At 48.1% G+C, this 19226-nt stretch overlaps 1 protein-coding gene across 1 annotated transcript in view; it reads right to left on the bottom strand.

The window, feature by feature from the left end:
* Nucleotides 1-19226, bottom strand: part of PARP4 (poly(ADP-ribose) polymerase family member 4) — a 119262-nt gene that overhangs the window by 77797 nt on the left and 22239 nt on the right. Inside the window, exons 10-15 of the mRNA XM_047068287.1 lie at nucleotides 18182-18342; nucleotides 14282-14419; nucleotides 11932-12027; nucleotides 7960-8143; nucleotides 7620-7776; nucleotides 5792-5916 (exon numbers count right to left, since the gene is read on the bottom strand). Of these exons, the coding sequence (XP_046924243.1) occupies nucleotides 5792-5916; nucleotides 7620-7776; nucleotides 7960-8143; nucleotides 11932-12027; nucleotides 14282-14419; nucleotides 18182-18342 (861 nt within the window). The remainder of the gene's footprint in view (nucleotides 1-5791; nucleotides 5917-7619; nucleotides 7777-7959; nucleotides 8144-11931; nucleotides 12028-14281; nucleotides 14420-18181; nucleotides 18343-19226) is intronic.

Raw genomic sequence — 19226 nt, 5'->3', positions numbered from 1 at the left:
CTAGTGGCTTCCATTTTACTCAGAATTAAGGACAATAACTTGTCCTGTATGCTGACGTGAGCTGACCCCCACACCACCTTTCTGACCCAATCTGCTGCCATGCTTTCCCCTTCCACTCTGCTCTAGCCACAGTGGCCTCCTTGATGTCCCTGACCATATCAGGCTTGCTCCCACCACAGGGCCCTTGCACGTGCTGTTGCCTCTACCTGGAATGAGCAACACCCAGATGTTCACATGGTTTGGCTCCCTATTTCTTTTTTTCTTTTTGATGGATACACTTCCTTTATCAAGGATGACAACCTAAAAAAACCCCAAACCCCAAACATGTAAAAACCTGGGTGCTAGAAATACAAACTCAATTCATTCAAATTCAAACTCATCCAAACTCTGGTCACAAACCCTAATGAGGTGCACTAGAGCACCTAGTCAGGGAGAGGGGGACAAAAGTGAAGCCAAGAGAAACAGTAAGAATGGGGGGGGGTTCCACACTCCCCTAGGGATCACCCTCACAAGTGGTACCTCTACCAGTGACAGTGAATACCCACCAGGCCCTAACCTTTTGACCCCCACCCCATCCCAGCCCAGGGCTTTAAATGCCAGTCCCAAGTGGCTCTCCTTCCCCTGCTCCATTGTCACTTGCTCAGGCTTCCAACCTCACTCTTCTCCTCTTCCACACCCTTCTCTGCGATTAGTAGGGGGTCAGGGTACTGTGTGAGCTGCACTGAGGCTGGGGGCCAGGGGAGGCAGGGTGGAAATGGAGTGCACAGGGCAGAAGGGCTGTCCAAGAATCCCTCTCTTCACAGGATCCCAAACTGCACACCTGCTTCCTCTTCTGTGTCCACTCAGGTCTGAGAAAGTATCCTGTACTCATAAGCAGCTACCTGGAGAGCTGCAGGTCAGAGAAGGAGAGGGCTTGCTGGCTGGCACTGGTAGGAGGGCTGGGGGGAGGTGGTGGGCTGGCTGGGGGAGGGGGCAGTGGTGGGGAGGGCTTGCTGGCTGGCACTGGTGGGCTGGCTGGGGGGAGGTGGTGGGAGGGCTGTGGGGGGGGTGGGCTGGCTGGGGGGAGGTGGTGGGCGGGCTGGGGGGGAGGTGGTGGGCTGGCTGGGAGGGAGGTGGTGGGAGGGCTGAGGGGGGAGGTGGTGGGCTGGCTGTGGGGGAGGTGGTGGGCGGGCTGGGGGGGAGGTGGTGGGCGGGCTGGGGGGGAGGTGGAGGGCTGGCAGGGAGGGAGGTGGTGGGCTGGCTGGGAGGAGGTGGTGGGCTGGCTGGGGGGGAGGTCGTGGGAGGGCTGGGGAGGTGGTGGGCTGGCTGGGGGGGAGGTGATGGGCTGGATGGGGGGCAGGTGGTGGGAGGGCTAGGGGGGAGGTGGTGGGAGGGCTGGGGGGAGGTGGTGGGCTGGCTGGGAGGGAGGTGGTGGGAGGGCTGGGGGGAGGTGGTGGGCTGGCTGGGGGGGAGGTGGTGGGAGAAATGGGGGGAGGTGGTAGGCTGGCTAGGGGGGAGGTGGTGGGAGAACTGGGGGGAGGTGGTGGGCTGGCTGGGGGGGAGGTGGTGGGAGAACTGGGGGGAGGTGGTAGGCTGGCTGGGGGGGAGGTGGTGGGAGGGCTGGGGGGGAGGTGGTGGGCTGGCTGGGAGGGAGATGGTGGGCTGGATGGGGGGCAGGTGGTGGGAGGGCTGGGGGGGGTGGTGGGAGGGCTGGGGGAAGGTGGTGGGAGGGCTGAGGGGGGAGGTGGTGGGAGGGCTAGGGGGGAGGTGGTGGGCTGGCTGGGAGGGAGGTGGTGGGCTGGCTGGGGGGAGGTGGTGGGCTGGCTGGGGGGGAGGTGGTGGGAGGGCTGGGGGGAGGTGGTGGGCTGGCTGGGGGGGGTGGTAGGAGGGCTGGGGGGAGGTGGTGGGCAGGCTGGGAGGAGGTGGTGGGCTGACTGGGGAGGAGGTGGTGGGAGGGCTAGGGGGGAGGTGGTGGGCTGGCTGGGAGGGAGGTGGTGGGAGGGCTGGGAGGAGGTGGTGGGCTGGCTGGGGGGGAGGTGGTGGGAGGGCTGGGGGGAGGTGGTGGGCTGGCTGGGGGGGAGTGGTGGGAGGGCTGGGGGGGAGGTGGTGGGCTGGCTGGGGGGGAGGTGGTGGGAGGGCTGGGAGGAGGTGGTGGGCTGGCTGGGGGGAGGTGGTGGGAGGGCTGGGAGGAGGTGGTGGGCTGGCTGGGGGGGAGGTCGTGGGAGGGCTGGGGGGAGGTGGTGGGCTGGCTGGGGGGGAGTGGTGGGAGAACTGGGGGGAGGTGGTGGGCTGGCTGGGGGGGAGGTGGTGGGAGAACTGGGGGGAGGTGGTAGGCTGGCTGGGGGGGAGGTGGTGGGAGGGCTGGGGGGGAGGTGGTGGGCTGGCTGGGAGGGAGGTGGTGGGCTGGGCTGGATGGGGGGCAGGTGGTGGGAGGGCTAGGGGGGAGGTGGTGGGAGGGCTGGGGGGGAGGTGGTGGGCTGGCTGGGGGGGAGGTGGTGGGCTGGGCTGGATGGGGGGCAGGTGGTGGGAGGGCTGGATGGGGGGCAGGTGGTGGGAGGGCTGGGGGGGTGGTGGGAGGGCTGGGGGAAGGTGGTGGGAGGGCTGGGGGAAGGTGGTGGGAGGGCTGGGGGGGAGGTGGTGGGCTGGCTGGGAGGGAGGTGGTGGGAGGGCTGGGGGGAGGTGGTGGGCTGGCTGGGGGGGAGGTGGTGGGAGAACTGGGGGGGAGGTGGTGGGAGGGCTAGGGGGGAGGTGGTGGGCTGGCTGGGAGGGAGGTGGTGGGAGGGCTGGGGGGAGGTGGTGGGCTGGCTGGGGGGGAGGTGGTGGGAGGGCTGGGGGGAGGTGGTGGGCTGGCTGGGGGGGTGGTGGGAGGGCTGGGGGGAGGTGGTGGGCTGACTGGGGAGGAGGTGGTGGGAGGGCTGGGGGGAGGTGGTGGGAGGGCTGGGGGGAGGTGGTGGGCTGGATGGGGGGGAGGTGGTGGGAGGGCTGGGGGGAGGTGGTGGGCTGGCTGGGGGGGAGGTGGTGGGAGAACTGGGGGGAGGTAGTGGGCTGGCTGGGGGGGAGGTGGTGGGAGGGCTGGGGGGAGGTGGTGGGCGGGCTGGGAGGAGGTGGTGGGCTGGCTGGGGGGGAGGTGGTGGGAGGGCTGGGGGGGAGGTGGTGGGCTGGCTGGGAGGGAGGTGGTGGAAGGGCTGGGGGGGAGGTGGTGGGCTGGCTGGGGGGAGGTGGTGGGAGGGCTGAGGGGGGAGGTGGTGGGAGGGCTGGGGGGAGGTGGTGGGCTGGATTGGGGGCAGGTGGTGGGACGGCTAGGGGGGAGGTGGTGGGAGGGCTGGGGGGGAGGTGGTGGGAGAACTGGGGGGAGGTGGTGGGCTGGCTGGGAGGGAGGTGGTGGGATGGCTGGGAGGAGGTGGTGAGCTGGCTGGGGGGGAGGTCGTGGGAGGGCTGGGGGGAGGTGGTGGGCTGGCTGGGGGGGAGGTGATAGGCTGGATGGGGGGCAGGTGGTGGGAGGGCTAGGGGGGAGGTGGTGGGCTGGCTGGGGGGGAGGTGGTGGGCTGGATGTGGGGCAGGTGGTGGGAGGGCTAGGGGCGAGGTGGTGGGCTGGCTGGGAGGGAGGTGGTGGGAGGGCTGGGGGAACGTGGTGGGAGGGCTGGGGGTGGGGTCAGTGGTGGGGAGGGCTTGCTGGCTGGCACTGGTGGGCTGGCTGGGGGGAGGTGGTGGGAGAACTGGGGGGAGGTGGTAGGCTGGATGGGGGGGAGGTGGTGGGCTGGCTGGGAGGGAGGTGGTGGGCTGGCTAGGGGTGAGGTGGTGGGAGGGCTGGGGGGGAGGTCTTGGGAGGGCTGGGGGGAGGTGGTGGGCTGGCTAGGGGGGAGGTGGTGGGCTGGCTGGGGGGAGGTTGTGGGAGGGCTGAGGGGGGAGGTGGTGGGAGGGCTGAGGGGGGAGGTGGAGGGAGGGCTGGGGGGAGGTGGTGGGCTGGATGGGGGGGAGGTGGTGGGAGGGCTAGGGGGAGGTGGTGGGCTGGCTGGGGGGGAGGTGGTGGGCTGGGCTGGATGGGGGGCAGGTGGTGGGAGGGCTGGATGGGGGGCAGGTGGTGGGAGGGCTGGGGGGAGGTGGTGGGAGGGCTGGGGGGAGGTGGTGGGCTGGCTGGGGGGAGGTGGTGGGCTGGATGAGGGGCAGGTAGTGGGAGGGCTAGGGGGGAGGTGGTGGGAGGGCTGGGGGGGAGGTGGTTGGAGAACTGGGGGGAGGTGGTGGGCTGGCTGGGAGGGTGGTGGTGGGAGGGCTAGGGGGAGGTGGTGGGCTGGCTGGGAGGGAGGTGGTGGGAGGGCTGGGGGGAGGTGGTGGGAGGGCTGGGGGGAGGTGGTGGGCTGGCTGGGGGGAGGTGGTGGGCTGGATGAGGGGCAGGTAGTGGGAGGGCTAGGGGGGAGGTGGTGGGAGGGCTGGGGGGGAGGTGGTTGGAGAACTGGGGGGAGGTGGTGGGCTGGCTGGGAGGGTGGTGGTGGGAGGGCTAGGGGGAGGTGGTGGGCTGGCTGGGAGGGAGGTGGTGGGAGGGCTGGGGGGAGGTGGTGGGAGGGCTGGGGTAGGGGCAGTGGTGGGGAGGGCTTGCTGGCTGGCACTGGTGGGCTGGCTGGGGGGAGGTGGTGGGAGGGCGGGGGAAGGTGGTGGGAGGGCTGGGGTAGGGGCAGTGGTGGGGAGGGCTTGCTGGCTGGCACTGGTGGGCTGGCTGGGGGGAGGTGGTGGGAGGGCTGGGGGGAGGTGGTGGGTTGGCTGGGGGGGAGGTGGTGGGCTGGATGGGGGGCAGTTGGTGGGAGGGCTAGGGGGGAGGTGGTGGGAGGGCTGGGGGGGAGGTGGTGCACTGGCTGGGGGTGGGCGCAGTGTGACAGCCTCTTGCTGTGGTCCAGGCTGCTGCCCAGCCCAGGCAGGCAGGCACCATACTGCCTTGGCGGGCCCACGTCCTCCTGCTACTCCCCGCCATGGGAGTCCACAGCCGACTCAGCAATGATGTTGCTGGCTGTTTTAGCAAGGGTGAGGAGCACAGGGCCCTGCTGCTCTGTGCGAGCGGAAGGCAGGCTGTGTTAGTTGGGCTCAGCTCCACTGGGGGCTTTGGAAGGAGGGCTGCTGGGGTCGGGTCACGTACCTAGTCCCGTACTTCCTACATGGCTGTACTCAGGTGTCACCTCAGTGAGGCCTTCTTGGCCATCCTACTTACAAGTTCAAACCCCCCATACTGTGCGGCTCCCACCTCCCCCCCCAACCAGGCTCCCACCCTCCCTGTGGCTCCCACCCTTCCTGAGGCTCCCATCCCCCCTGCAGCTCCCCCTGCTTAGACTTTCTTCTTTAGCACCTACCACCATCTACATATGATGCACTCTGTTTATTTACAATGTTTACTGCCTATCCCCCAATAAAATGTATGCTTCATCAGGGCAGAGTTTTTCTTTTGTTCCTTGCTGCATGCCTAGAGCCTGGAACAGTCGGTATGTAGTAGGTACTCAATGAATAAACGAATTTTAGAAATGCACATTTCAGGGTGCCTGGGTGGCTCAGTTCATTGAGCCTCTGGCTTTTGATTTCAGCTCAGGTCATGATCTCACAGTTGTGAGATCGAGCCCTGTGTTGGGGCTCAGCGTGGAGCCTGCTTGGGCATCTCTCCCTCTCTCTCTGCCCCTCCTTCACTTGTACAAGTCTCTCTCTCTCTCTGTCTCAAAATAAATAAACAAACATGAAAGAAAAAGAAATGCACATTTTAATTCATGCAACTATAATCAAATTGTCATTTATGACTCATATCCATTTAAAGTATCATAAACCCACAAAGACATACCTGGGCTACAAAGTCTATTATTCTTCCTTTGATGTGAACCTCCTCAAGAGGAACTGAATTGCCAGAGAAATCCTGAAGGCCAGACTTGATGTTGCCGAAAGGTTTGGCATCTTGTAACTGATAATCTACATATTAAAAATTATAATGTTAGCTTTAATACCATCCCTGCACTATCTTTGTTATCTTAATCTTTATTTCTTTCCCTTCCCCCTTCATACAGTATATTTCAGGAAAAATGGGCAAGTAGCATTTTATGATTTTCAGTAGTCAATTCTGTAAAGTAAGTGAACTCATATGAGAAAAATGGGGGCAGCATTTATAACAGACACATTAACTTTTTAATCTACAGATTCCGAGGAGTCATCTTGAAAATTTAGAATCATGCAATTACTTGAAAGACATACATTTAAACACATACACAAGCACACAAAAGTCTTAAGACTATTTAAATAAGTGTAGTTTATGCATGAATCTAGATAATGCATTCCTTGGCCTGCAATTTTGATTGGTCACTACCATTTATTGTGCCACAGAAGCATGTAAGGCCAATATGAGACTGCTTAGACATTCAACCCAAGGAACACTGAATCAAACTTAAAAAAAATATATTTTTAATAAAATAAAAGCAGGGGAGGGGCAGAGGGAGAGGGAGACACAGAATCTGAAGCAGGCTCCAGGCTCTGAGCTGTCAGCACAGAGCCTGACATTGGGCTTGAGCTCACAGACTAGGAGATCACGACCTGAGCCGAAGTCAGACGCTTAACCGACTGAGCCACCCAGGTGCCCCGCTAAATCAAAGTTCTTTTTTTTTTTTTTATTTTAAATTTTTTTTTTTAACGTTTTATTTATTTTTGAGACAGAGAGAGACAGAGCATGAACGGGGGAGGGGCAGAGAGAGAGGGAGACACAGAATCGGAAACAGGCTCCAGGCTCTGAGCCATCAGCCCAGAGCCCGACGCGGGGCACGAACTCACGGACCGCGAGATCGTGACCTGGCTGAAGTCGGACGCCTAACCGACTGCGCCACCCAGGCGCCCCTAAATCAAAGTTCTAATATAGCATATGAAAAAAAAAAGTTCCCCTTCTATACCAGGTGGTACAAGAATACACATATAGTTAGATATGTAAATATATACTCTCTTGCCAGATATTTAATTTAACGGCTCTAGGACAGAAAACAGGAGTCATTTGCTTATATGTGAAGTCATACATTTCTGATAAAAAATAATTGGATCACAGTTGAAAATGTTAGTGTGTTTTGACAACGCTATAATAAATGTTATAAATAGTGTGGGCTTCTGATTTTCTGAGAAGCTCCCATCCTCTCATGTATTGCTACAAAGCTGCACATTACAGCCTTGGGGGGTGCCTTCGCCTGAGGCAGATACTGATCTCATACTCAACACGGAAAAGCTGAGGCTGCAGAGGGTTATGCAGCTTGTCCCATATTGCACAGCCTAGTAATCAGCAAGTCGACACTAGAACCTGGGCTTCCTGGTTCTAAAGCTGTGTCTCTTGTCTACTCCACCAACCCCCTGACACTTCTTGCACTTGGCATCTTAAATTGCTTCAGTGGGTTTGTGGCCCTGGCCGTCTGCAGGTGTGAGAGTTCAACGCGGTATGTTAACAGAGTAAGATGTAATTTTGAGAACACCTAACCTCTCTCAAGTATCCTGGTTTTTACTTCTACAAAGTAAAAAAGGAAATAGAATATTTATGTATGAGTTCCCAGATACAGTTACTGAACATGAACATAAATTCCTCTAAGAATAAAATGTTTGAGTTCTATAAATATCACATAAAACAGCATTCAAGAAAATTGTCTTACCTTCAACCTTTGAAAAATTTGAGAACTCAGGTCTGGATTCTTCTAATTCAGTAGTATTACAAGGATGAAAGTCCTTTATTTCATCTCCGGGTAGGCAAAATTTAATGATATATTTCAATTTAATCTGATTGGTTTTATACACAACAAATTCATCATCCTAGAACCAACAGAAATTAATAGGTATGGGGACAAATCCTTTATTGGCAAATGTTTTCAGAAAAGCAGGTTTGCTAATTTAGAAAATATTGAATTCAGGCAGCCATAAATATGCAATAATTATTTAAACTTAAGCATATTCAATAAAAACAGGAGCTCTCTGCTTGTTTCTTGAAATAAATACCTCGAAGTCCGTGGTGACAGTGGCTGTTGCTCGAACCCCATGGACACTGTCATAACCTGGTGGTGCTTCCGACAAGGAGAAGTCTTTTCTGTGTAAGTCCGCACACTTTCCAAGGGCTACGTCACAGACAGCCAGGAGCCTGGTGCCATCGGTCTCTCCCGGGTGGGAGTACTTAATACCCGTACTGCAAGGGAAAGGAAGTACGTGTTTGTGACTTACGGTCACATGGCAATAATATTTTAGTACCCATTATCCATCTCTATATGTGAAATATTGTCTCAACGACTTTGCTGGCAGGATGTTCCAGATTTTACTGCTATTAAAATATCTCTGAAGGGTCAGTTTAGAACTTTATTATTCACTTGTTTCAGATGTTGCCTTTCTGTTGTGCAGGTAGTTCAAAGTACTTTCTTTCAGGGATGGATGCATTCCCCTGTTGTCTCAAATCTTTATTAACTACTAAAACACACACATTTTGGTACAGCAAACACCAAAGTGACGAAAGATAAGGAAAACCCCCCATCTTATTAGTTAAGAAAGAGCAGATTACTTCTGTGCACTGAAGCTCAGAGAGAACATGAAATACCAGGTAAGTAAGAACTGGTCAAAGGGAAAGACAGCACTGGTATTCTCACAAAGCCTTCTGAATCCAGATGGAGAAACAAAACTTCAAACAACATCTAAATGAGAGATTTTGTTTTGACTTTCTTCAGGACTCAGCAGCTTTAAAAAAAGCAACTTTTCTCTCTGCCCTCCCATGCTCACTCTCTCTCTTAAATAAATAAACTTAAAAAAAAAAAGCAACTCTTGTTATTAAGGAGCATAGGCTAGGACACCTTTGGAAGCAACATTTTTGGGACATATCTTTATTTTTCCAAATATCAAGACCCAAATATAAAAGTGTTGCCTGAAGACCCTTTGTTCTATCCCCTCTAAGACTTGACTTCCCCCTCTTTTTTTGAGAGGGAGAGATCGAGAGCACGCACATGCACAAGTGGGGAGGGGCAGAGGGTGAGGGAGAGAGAGTCCCCACAAGCTCCACGCTCAGTGGGGAGCCCAACATGGGGCTCAATCCCACGACTGCGAGATCATGACCCAAGCAGAAATCAAGAGTCAGACACCCAGCTGACTGAGCCACCCAAGCTCCCTAAGACTTACTCCCTTTTATTTAAAAAATTTTTTTATATATTAACAATACTTTATTTTTAAGTAATCTCTACACCCAGCGCAGGGCTCGAACTTTCAACCCAGAGATCAAGAGTCGTGTGCTCTACCGACTGTGCTTTCCAGGTGCCCCAAGACCTGTCCCCTTAAAGAAAATAATCAATTTCCCCCATTTCTCCTAAAACTTGTTTCCCTGTGACTGCTGAGCCTGTGACCCTTGACTTTACCTCCGCTTCCTCCCTCTCCATCCCCCACCTTTCTCAATGGCTGCCTCTATCTGCTTGCTTGCCCATCACCCTTCAGCCTGTTGCAGTTTGGCTCAACTGAAACCACTCTGTCCAAAGTCCCAAAGTCACCAAGGACTTCAACTTGGTTAAATTCAACGGAATCCCAATTTGTTAAAAAAAAAAAAAAACTTAACATCTAAAAAAGTTTTACTTTGAAAGATTTGTACAGAGGAAAGAGCATTTATACCATAAGTGTTAAGTTTCAAGAACAATGATAAGACAGACAACCACATAGCTCCTGCCAAGTTTAAGAAACAGAAAAGAACAGGAGCGCCTGGGTGCCTCAGTTGGTTAAGCACCCAACCTTGGCTCAGGTCATGATCTCATGGTTAGTGAGTTCAAGCTCTGCATCGGTCTCTCTGCTGTCAGCATGAGCTAGCTTTGGATCCACTGTCTCTCTCTCTCTCTCCCCCTGTTCTGCAAATGTATGCACGTGTGCCCGCTGTCTCTCAACAATAAATAAACACTGAAAACAACAACAACAACAAAAAAACGGAAAAGAACATCATCAATATTTCTACGTTGCCCTGTGGCATTACCTTCCCTGCCACCCAGAGGGTAATCTGATCGCCATCTTGTGTTTATGTGTATATTATTTTTTCTTTCTTTTACAGTATTGATGCATAGACATGTGTCCCTCAACAGTATGCTTAGTTTTGCTTGTTTTCAAACTCTATACATATAGAATCATAGAGCAATTATTTGCTCCACGTTACCTTCCTAAGACTCCTCCATTTGGCACGTGTAGCTGTAGTACACGTGTCTCAACTGCCATATAGGACTCCATGTAGGCCGACACCAAAATTTTTGGATCCATTCCACTCTTATTGGACATCTGCATCATTTCCAGTGATCTTACAGTTTTCTTAGCCATCTGTGTACATGTCTCCTGGTCTATGTAGACCCACTAGGGAAGTGATTCTCAACTCAGGCTGAATCATCCGGGGAGCTTAAAAACCTCACCCCTAGACATCCTGATCTGACTGATCTGGGGTGAAATCAGCACCAGTGGTGTTTAAAAGCTCCTCCAGGTGGGGAGGTGGGTGGGGCGATGGGTGAAATAGGTGATGGGGATTAAGGAGGGCACTTGTGATGAGAACTGGGTGTTGCACAGACATGTTGGATCACTAACCTGTACACCTGAAACAAACATCACGCTGTGTTAACTGGCTGGAATTTGAATGAAAACTTTAAAAGAAAGTCCTTCAAATAAAAAACATAAAAAGATAAAAATAAAATCTCCAGGTGATTTGAATGTGTAGCCAGGATTGAGAACCGCTGCTTCCTGGTTCCTAGTCCAATCTATAGGATTCCTAAGTCACACCATTAATTATGCTCTTCAACTACAGCAGATGATGCCAACATTTCCTCAAGAGGGCTTATCAGTTTATTGACAGTGTCTGAGAGTTCAGACTGTTCTAGAGACTTACCAACACCTAGAGTTGTTGCTTTTTTTTTTTTTTTTTTTGCTGATAGGTATTAAATGGTATATGATAGATGAATTTGCATATTATTGATTAGTAACCTTTTCAAATGACATTGTCCATGTGTTTCCTCTTCTATTAGGTTCCTACTTATGTCTTGTCTACGGCCATACCACCCTGAACACGCCCGATCTCGTCTGATCTCGGAAGCTAAGCAGGGTCGGGCCTGGTTAGTACTTGGATGGGAGGTTCCTACTCATGTCTTTTGTCCATTTGCTTTTTGAGTTATTTTTTTCTTACGGGTTTCCATAGGAATCCCTGAAATATCCTGGATAAGTAATTATCCTGGCCTGGCCTGAACCCAGGCTCCATCATTTAACTAGCTCTGTGACTTTATGCAAATTACTTAACCTCCATCAATCTGTTTCCTTGTCACGAAATGATGTCACAATACCACCTGTGAGGTTTATAGACAATGTACGTGAAGCACTTAGTCCGGTGCCTTGCACAGGGCAGGTGTTTAATACCCTGTGGCTATTGTGGGGATAGATTTAAATATTAACAAGGATATTGAAGATGAAATATTATTCTATACACAGAGTTCATTTACAATAGATAAGACACAACTTAAGTTGTGTAAATGATAAGTTGTGTATATAATGTGTATAAGCATATGAGAGGTCATGTGCTATAGAAGTTAAGATCACTGGTCCTGGAGAAAGACAAAATGCTATGTGATCTTGGGCAAGATACCCTCACTGTCCCTCAGTGTTCTCATCTGTGATATGAGATAATAATAGAACTGACCTAAGAGGGTTGTTGTAAGGATTAAGCAGGTAAATATATGTAAAGACTCTCAGGATAGTAAAATCAAGGTGATTTAAAATAAAATTTTCCCAAATATCCACCACAAAAGACATATTTCTATGGTATACTGAGAAAACTGGTTTCTTTCACCGATATGTTTCTTGGATGAGAAATCCCTTACAAAGGAAAGATGGAGGAAACCACATAGCAACTACTTGGGTATAAATCCTTGGTGATGGGTGTGAGTAACATGGTTAAGACATCATGTATAGTATATGTAATATACTAACCTGAGTGAATCGCTGAAATATATCCCACTCCCAAGATTTCCAGTGTCTGTTCTCTTTGTGCCACGATCTTCAACTACTTTGGGTAAAAGCAACCCACTAAAAAGAAAAGGACATTAAAATGATTTACTAAAAGAAAGGGTATTTTTAATTATAGGGTCATAATTCTAGCAAAGACAGGTGCTATTCAAGGAGGACATTATGCTAAGTGAAATAAGCCAGACACAGAAAGATAAATACTGCATAACCTCACGTATATGTGGAATCTAGAAAAGTCGAACTCAGAACCAGAGTGCAGAATGGTGGTTTCTAGGAGGTGGGGGTTGGGAAAAATGGGGAGTTGTTGGCTAAAGAGTATAAACTTTCAGTTCTAAGATAAAGAATAAAAATAAATTATCTTTGCTAAGAGTAGACCTTATGTTCTGACCACAAGAAAAAAAGATAACTATATGAAGTGATGGATGTGTTAACTTGATTGTGATAATCATTTCACAATATACATGTACATGAAATCATCATGTTATGCATTTAAAAAAATCCCCTTGTACAACCTAAATATATACAATTATCATTTGTCAATCACACCTTAATAAAGCTGGAAAAAAGACACCAATTAAAAAGACAAATAAAGAGGGGCGCCTGGGTGGCGCAGTCGGCTGAGCGTCCGACTTCAGCCAGGTCACGATCTCGCGGTCTGTGAGTTCGAGCCCCGCGTCGGGCTCTGGGCTGATGGCTCAGAGCCTGGAGCCTGTTTCCGATTCTGTGTCTCCCTCTCTCTCTGCCCCTCCCCCGTTCATGCTCTGTCTCTCTCTGTCCCCAAAATAAATAAACGTTGAAAAAAAAAAATTTAAAATAAAAAAAAAAATAAATAAAAAGACAAATAAAGAGCATGAAATGAAAAGAAAAATGTATTTCAAAGTAATCTCACAGAAGGATTTCTAGGTGCTATTCACATGTACCAATCTATGGTCAGTTTCTCATCCCTGTCTTGACCAGCCTGGAGGTGCTGGCCATTCTTCCTGCCTTGGGTCAGGGCTCTGACTCTAACCCGCCAAGGTCGAGCACTCAGCAGAACCATGTTTAGGCCCAATGCTGACTGCGTTTCTCCCTGGCTCAAGAACTTACACATATCCTGCAGGCCTTCTAGCATTGCTAAGAACTCTCTGCAATCAAAGTTAAACCCTGTTGTTTTTGAGAAGGTGGGTAAAGGGAGACTTCTGCGTTTATTACATGAACATCTCCAGTTTGAATTTTGTGTTATGAAATGTAATTACCTTTGTAAAGTGGTTTTTGGGTTTTAGTCCTACTTAAAGGTTATTAAAAAAACTGTCCTATTTTTCAATTAGTACCTTTATATTTTCATTTTTCAATCTTTGTTCCATGTGGAGTTTATCTACGTGTGAGGAATGAGGTAAGGATCCAACTTTGTATTTTTCCAGGTACTAATGTGTCCCAATACATAGTATTGAAGAAATTATCTTTCTTCCACAGAAATAAAAGCTACTTTTATCGTGTACTAAACCCTCTATGTTTTTGCATTTACTTTTGGATTCTTTATTCTGTAGAATCATCTTTTTGGGCACACCTCACTGTTTTAATTAACACAGTTTTATAACATGTTTTTAGTGTCTGGTTAATTCTTCCTCATTAATCTTCTTTTTCAAAATTACTCTGGCAAAGTCAAATTTAAAAAAATATGTGCAGTATAATCAGCTTTTTATTTCTTAAAAAAACATCTTGTTTTATTGTGATAGCTCTAAATTTATAGGTTAATTTAAGGAAACTTGGCATCCTTCCGATTAATGTAAGTGTCTTTTGGGCCCTTCAACAGCAGTTGAACGTTTTTTCTAGATGTATCCTGTATATTTCCTTTTATGTTTCCTCTTAGGTATTTAGTTAAGGACCCAGATGTAATCATATTCTCCCCTGCTCTCTGTGAGTGCAGTTTGGCTCTAATATTAAGTGATTATTCAAAGCAAACAGAAATTAGAGTTATGTTTTGAATAGATAACTCATAGCATCTAGGTACTCTAATTTCTAGACCCTTCTCTTTAAGTATTGGACATTCCCAAATTAGACACACAGAAGAGCCATGAAATAGAGAATCTCCTTTCTTCATATGATACTGTCTTCAAGAAGCAATTCATACCCATGTACTACACTTTAAAATACATATAATAATAAATAAATTATATTTAATTATAATTTAAAGGGCTCAGTTTTCTCTGGAATGCAATAAGCTGGTTTTAACTGAAGAAACCCAGGTAGGGTATAAAAAAGGTATGAAAAAGGGTAAAACACTTCATGTTCGTGAGGCTGAAACATTTGGAAAATAAAGATGGTGTCCTCTTACCGGGACAGGATCCCTACAAAGCTTTGTACGGGAGATCCATGCAGTAAGGACTTCACATTGCCAAGCCGGCTCAAAAACTCTGTGGCTTCATTCACTCTGCCAACTCTAAATATCTGCAAGATGTCTACTGGACCTGTACTGTAAAAAGCAGAAGAAAAATCTTGAGACTGTACAATCAAAAGTAAAATAAAAAATCATTATTAGCAGGAGAAAACCCAAAACAGCCCAAACGTCCATTATTATGGAATGGATTCTGTGAGTCACAACATTACATTTCTTGCAAATACTATGTAGCCATTAAAAAAAAATCACACTCTTAAAAAATAAATAAGTATATGAAGTAAGACTTGTTGTAAAATGAATTTTAAAAATAGGTTACAAAACTTTATGCATGGTATGATCCCAAAGTTTTTCAAATATATAACATATAGAATAAATAGCTTGAATTCATTGCACTCAATCATTCACAAATACACTCTGTGCTGAGTGTTCTGCCAGGCACTAGAAGTGAGATAGCATGGTCTCTGGCTTCACGGGGCTTACATCCTAATGGCGAGACAAAAATGAAAAGTTAACAAATAACTGATTTTAAGTTCTACTCTACCAGGTTCAGAGACGGGATAGTCAAGAAAGGCCTATCCTTGAAGGTGACATTTACTGCAACATGGCATAATACAGTGTGTATTCTAAGACTTAACTGGTTGTTATGGGAAAATTAATTGGATGCGGCAGGAGTGGGAAGAACGTCAGGAAGGAGATGAGACAACGGTGTCTGGACTGAAGGTGGCAGCAGTGTGAACGAAAGAAGCCAATGGATTACAGACATTTTGGAGGCAGAAGTGACAGGAATGGAGATGTGGGGATGAGGGACAGTTGACAATGGCTCTGGGTGGGTGACTAGATGGGGAGGCATGGGGAAAGACTGGGGGACTACGGAGGGATGGAGTTGTGGGGTGGAGAGGATAGGAGAGTCTATCCAGTATGTCTTCCCAACTCCATGTTTCTTGGTGTCACATTGGTAGCCTGAGATTAGCTATGGTGGGAGCATTTTTATACCACAGAAATCAGCAGTCGTTACAAGTCAGGACTTTTATTTCAGAGAGCTGGCTTACCAACACACCGCTAGGTGAGGAGAAGAATCAATAATTCAATTTGGGATATATTTATTCTACACCAAAATGTTAACAGTGGTCATGTTATCTCTGGGTTATCTCTGGGTGGTGAGATTTTGGGTGATCTTTAATTTTCTTCATGTTTTCACACATTGTCTAAACTTTCAGCAAAGAACATGAATTTTGTAACTAGAAAAAATGAATATGAAAAAATCATCATTAGTGAAATGAAATGGAGAAAATCTTCTTCTCCTTTTCCTGCTTCTGCTTATTCTTTTCCTTCTTCTTCTGCCGCTTCTACTTGTGCTTCTTAACAGCAGCAGAATCTCTCCACACAGAGAGGTCCACTTTTGTTGTATGACATCACCAGGGTGCGAGGTGAGATCTCTAAGGGCTTGAGTTACATTAGATGACTGAACTGCACCCCCCTCCCCAGGGCTTGAAGACATGGCTCTTCCTTCTCTTTGACTCCCTGGAGAAAGTCAGTCACTCCCCTCCTGATTCTGCCTTCATTGTTAGTAGTTTCTAATTTAGTATTAGATCCTAGCAGATATCTAGGGGTGGGTCAAAAGTCAAATCAAAAGAAGTAAAAGTTATTTGATTATATATAAAAGCAAAATCTGGAAAAGATCTAAAGGAAAGGATTTTTTTAACTGATGTAAAAGTCACATAACACAAAACTAACCCTTTTGAAGTATACCGTTCCGTAATAATTAGCATATTAAAATGTGCAGCCACCGCTTCTACTTAAACATTTCAGCACTCCAGAAGAACAGCCCATGCCCATTTAGCAGTCGGTCCCCATTCTTCCCTCTCCTGGAGCCTGGCAATCTGCTTTCTGTCTCCATGGATTCGACTTGTCTCTTCCAGATATTGCACATACACGAAATCATACAATATGTGGTCTTTCATGTCTGGCTTCTTTCACGTAGCATAATGCTTTTGAGACTCACCCATCTTGTAACATGTATTAGTACCTCACTCATTTTTGGCGATTAACATTCCATTATGTGTACATACCACGTTTTGCTAATCCTTTCAACCACTGATGGACATTTGGGTTGTTTCCACCGTTGGGCTTTTGTGAATAGCGCTGCTATGAACATTCATGTATCCGTATCTGTTTGAGTACTTGTTTCCACTTCTTTGGGGTATCTAACGAGGACTGGAATCGCTGGGGCAGACAGTAATTCTGTGCTGAATTTGTTGAGGAACCGCCAAACAGCGGCTGCACCATTTTATGGGAGTTCCAATTTCCCCGCATCCTCACTAACACTGTAATTACCCATATTTTCATTTTCTCAAAAAAAAAAAAAATACAGCCATCTTGGTGGGTGTGAAGTAATGCTAGTAATGGCATTTGAGGGCAACTGATCAAGGAAGGCAGAACACCGTTTTAGACAGGTCTGAATTAGTCCATAAGGGGGGTGCTTCCAGCTAGCTGCCGGAAAACCAGTTCTCAAAGCAATAGGCAAAACCCACACAGGACCCCGATTTGTGGCATTTGCTGGTTTCTATGGTATAAATCCTCCCACCACAGCCGATGTCAAGTTACTAATGGTATTCAGCTCACAAAATTCCTAAAAATGTAACAAATGGCCCCCGTGGTTTGGCTCCAAGCAGTGTGTGAGGCTGATTAAGGCTAACCTGGCCCATTGTACCTAATGAGAGCTGAGATGCCAGAAACACCCAGAAGAAAGTCTTCAGGCAGAGGAGTGCTGGGAAGTTACATTAGTGGGCTGAGTGACCAATCCAATGGAAGTCAGTCCCACCCTTAAGAATAATCCATCAAATTAGTTTCTGAACCTTGAAACTGGGTCCAGGCTCTCAGAGGAAACTAACACCCAGTGAAGGCTGGTCTGAGAGGCTGATCCAGCCTCCTGTTGCTCCTGCTGCTGTCCTGGCTTGTAGAACACACGTGAGCACAAGAAACAGGGAGTCTCACCATCAGTGAGGAAACAGATAACGGATGTGACTGACGGTTAGGGGTGCCATATCTCTGGCCATGTTTTCCAGATTTTCAACTGAGTGTTTTCATGCCATTGAGTGGGCGTCTTAGAAACTACCATGCACACAGCTGCATTTTAAAATCTTAATATAAGAGAGCCAAAGCATAAGAGACTGTTAAAAACTGAGAACAAACTGAGGGTTGATGGGGGGTGGGAGGGAGGAGAGGGTGGGTGAGGGGTACTGAAGAGGGCACCTTTTGGGATGAGCACTGGGTGTTGTATGGAAACCAATTTGTCAATAAATTTCATATATATATAAAAAAATAAAATAAAATCTTAATATAAATGGGTTTTCCTATATAACACCCTTCAAAACACAAATAAGCCTTGTGATTTAAAATTTTTAAATTTAATTCTCAGCAAGATTAGGTAAGCTTGAACTCCGAGTGAATGGGGAGAGTTTTCAAGCATAGAATACTGTCCCAAGTTATATTATAAACACTGAAGAAAGAAATTTGTCATCACAATATAGTTACCTTGTTATAGAGGATTAAATCATACCGGTCATTGTGGAGAGTAGCTTTTTTTTTTTTGAGAGAGAGCATGCCCGCATGCATGTGGGGGGTGGGGAGAGGGAGAAAGAGAGAATCTTAAGCAGGCTCCGCCCTCTCAGTGTGGAACCCAGCTGCAGGGGGCTTGAACTCAGGAGCCATGAGATCATGACCTAAGCAAAAATCAAGGGTCTGGGCCACCTAGGCACCCCTGGACAGTAGCTTTTTAACAGAATCTGAAATAGTATTACATAATAACAGATCCTAAGACATTTCCTTTATGCATACCTGTGATTATTCTGTAAAACCTCTTTTCTAACTCTGAAAAATTCTTCAGTGTTCTGTTCAACATGCTCAATTTTGCATCTCAAAGCTCGGTATTTGGCAAGAGAAGGTGGGTTGGGTCTGGACAGATTAGTTTCACAGACATTAACCATGTCTCTTATTAGCTGTAGATGGAAATGATGTAAGACGTTAGAATCACTACATATCAAAATATTTATAGCACATTACACTTTCTCAAAAAGATTGGAAAAATAAGATTTTATTTCCCCAAAGCTTTTTTTCTTCCAAAGGTTTTACTTTTAAGTAATGTCTGCACCCAACGTGGGGCTTGAACTCAAAACCCAGAGAGATCAAGAGTCACATGTTCCACCAACTGAGCCAGCCGGGTGCCCCTCCCCAAAGCTTTTGATCAATATTTTGATCAATATGTAAGTGGCACATTAAAGGTAATACCTTTAGTATGTATTGTGCTCTCAGTGATAGCATAATATACAATAATAATAATAGTGTACATTAGGACAGCACCTCATTGTTGATAAAGTGTTTTCAGCTACACTGTTCCTTTAATCCACACTGTTACACTGGTCTTATTAGATCTTATTATCCTCACTGTATAGATGGGGACAATGAGGCTCTGAGAAGCTGAATCAATTGCTCATGACTCCACAGCAGAGAGGGGAGAGTGACTAAATAGGAACTCAGATCATCAGGACTCAAGTCCAATTCTGTTACCAAAAAATTCATTAAACATGTTCTCTATGCCAGGCTGGTATTAGATTTGAAAGACACAAAAATGATGAAGAAACAGGTGTCTTCCCTGAAAGGGAACCCTGGTATACTTAGTATACTCATAGGTCATGGAGCTTGGAGGAGGGAACACAGCTCCTGGATAATCTGAATTACGTTTATACAGGAATGTATTGCTTTCACCATCTTTGAGGCTAAGGAGACATTGACAGGGGAGCCCTATTCACTCTACTTGCCATGCATCCTTATGACCTTGGCGTGGCGAGGGGCTAATTTCAATTCAAATACACCAGCCAGAAAA

This window comes from Lynx rufus, unplaced genomic scaffold (genome assembly GCF_022079265.1).
Source record: "Lynx rufus isolate CCGP_SWC_20201006 ecotype Redwood Valley unplaced genomic scaffold, mLynRuf1.p SCAF_1, whole genome shotgun sequence".
Taxonomy (NCBI): Eukaryota; Metazoa; Chordata; class Mammalia; order Carnivora; family Felidae; genus Lynx; species Lynx rufus.
Note: the sequence above shows the minus strand (reverse complement) of the source record. Positions and strands in the feature narration are given on the sequence as shown.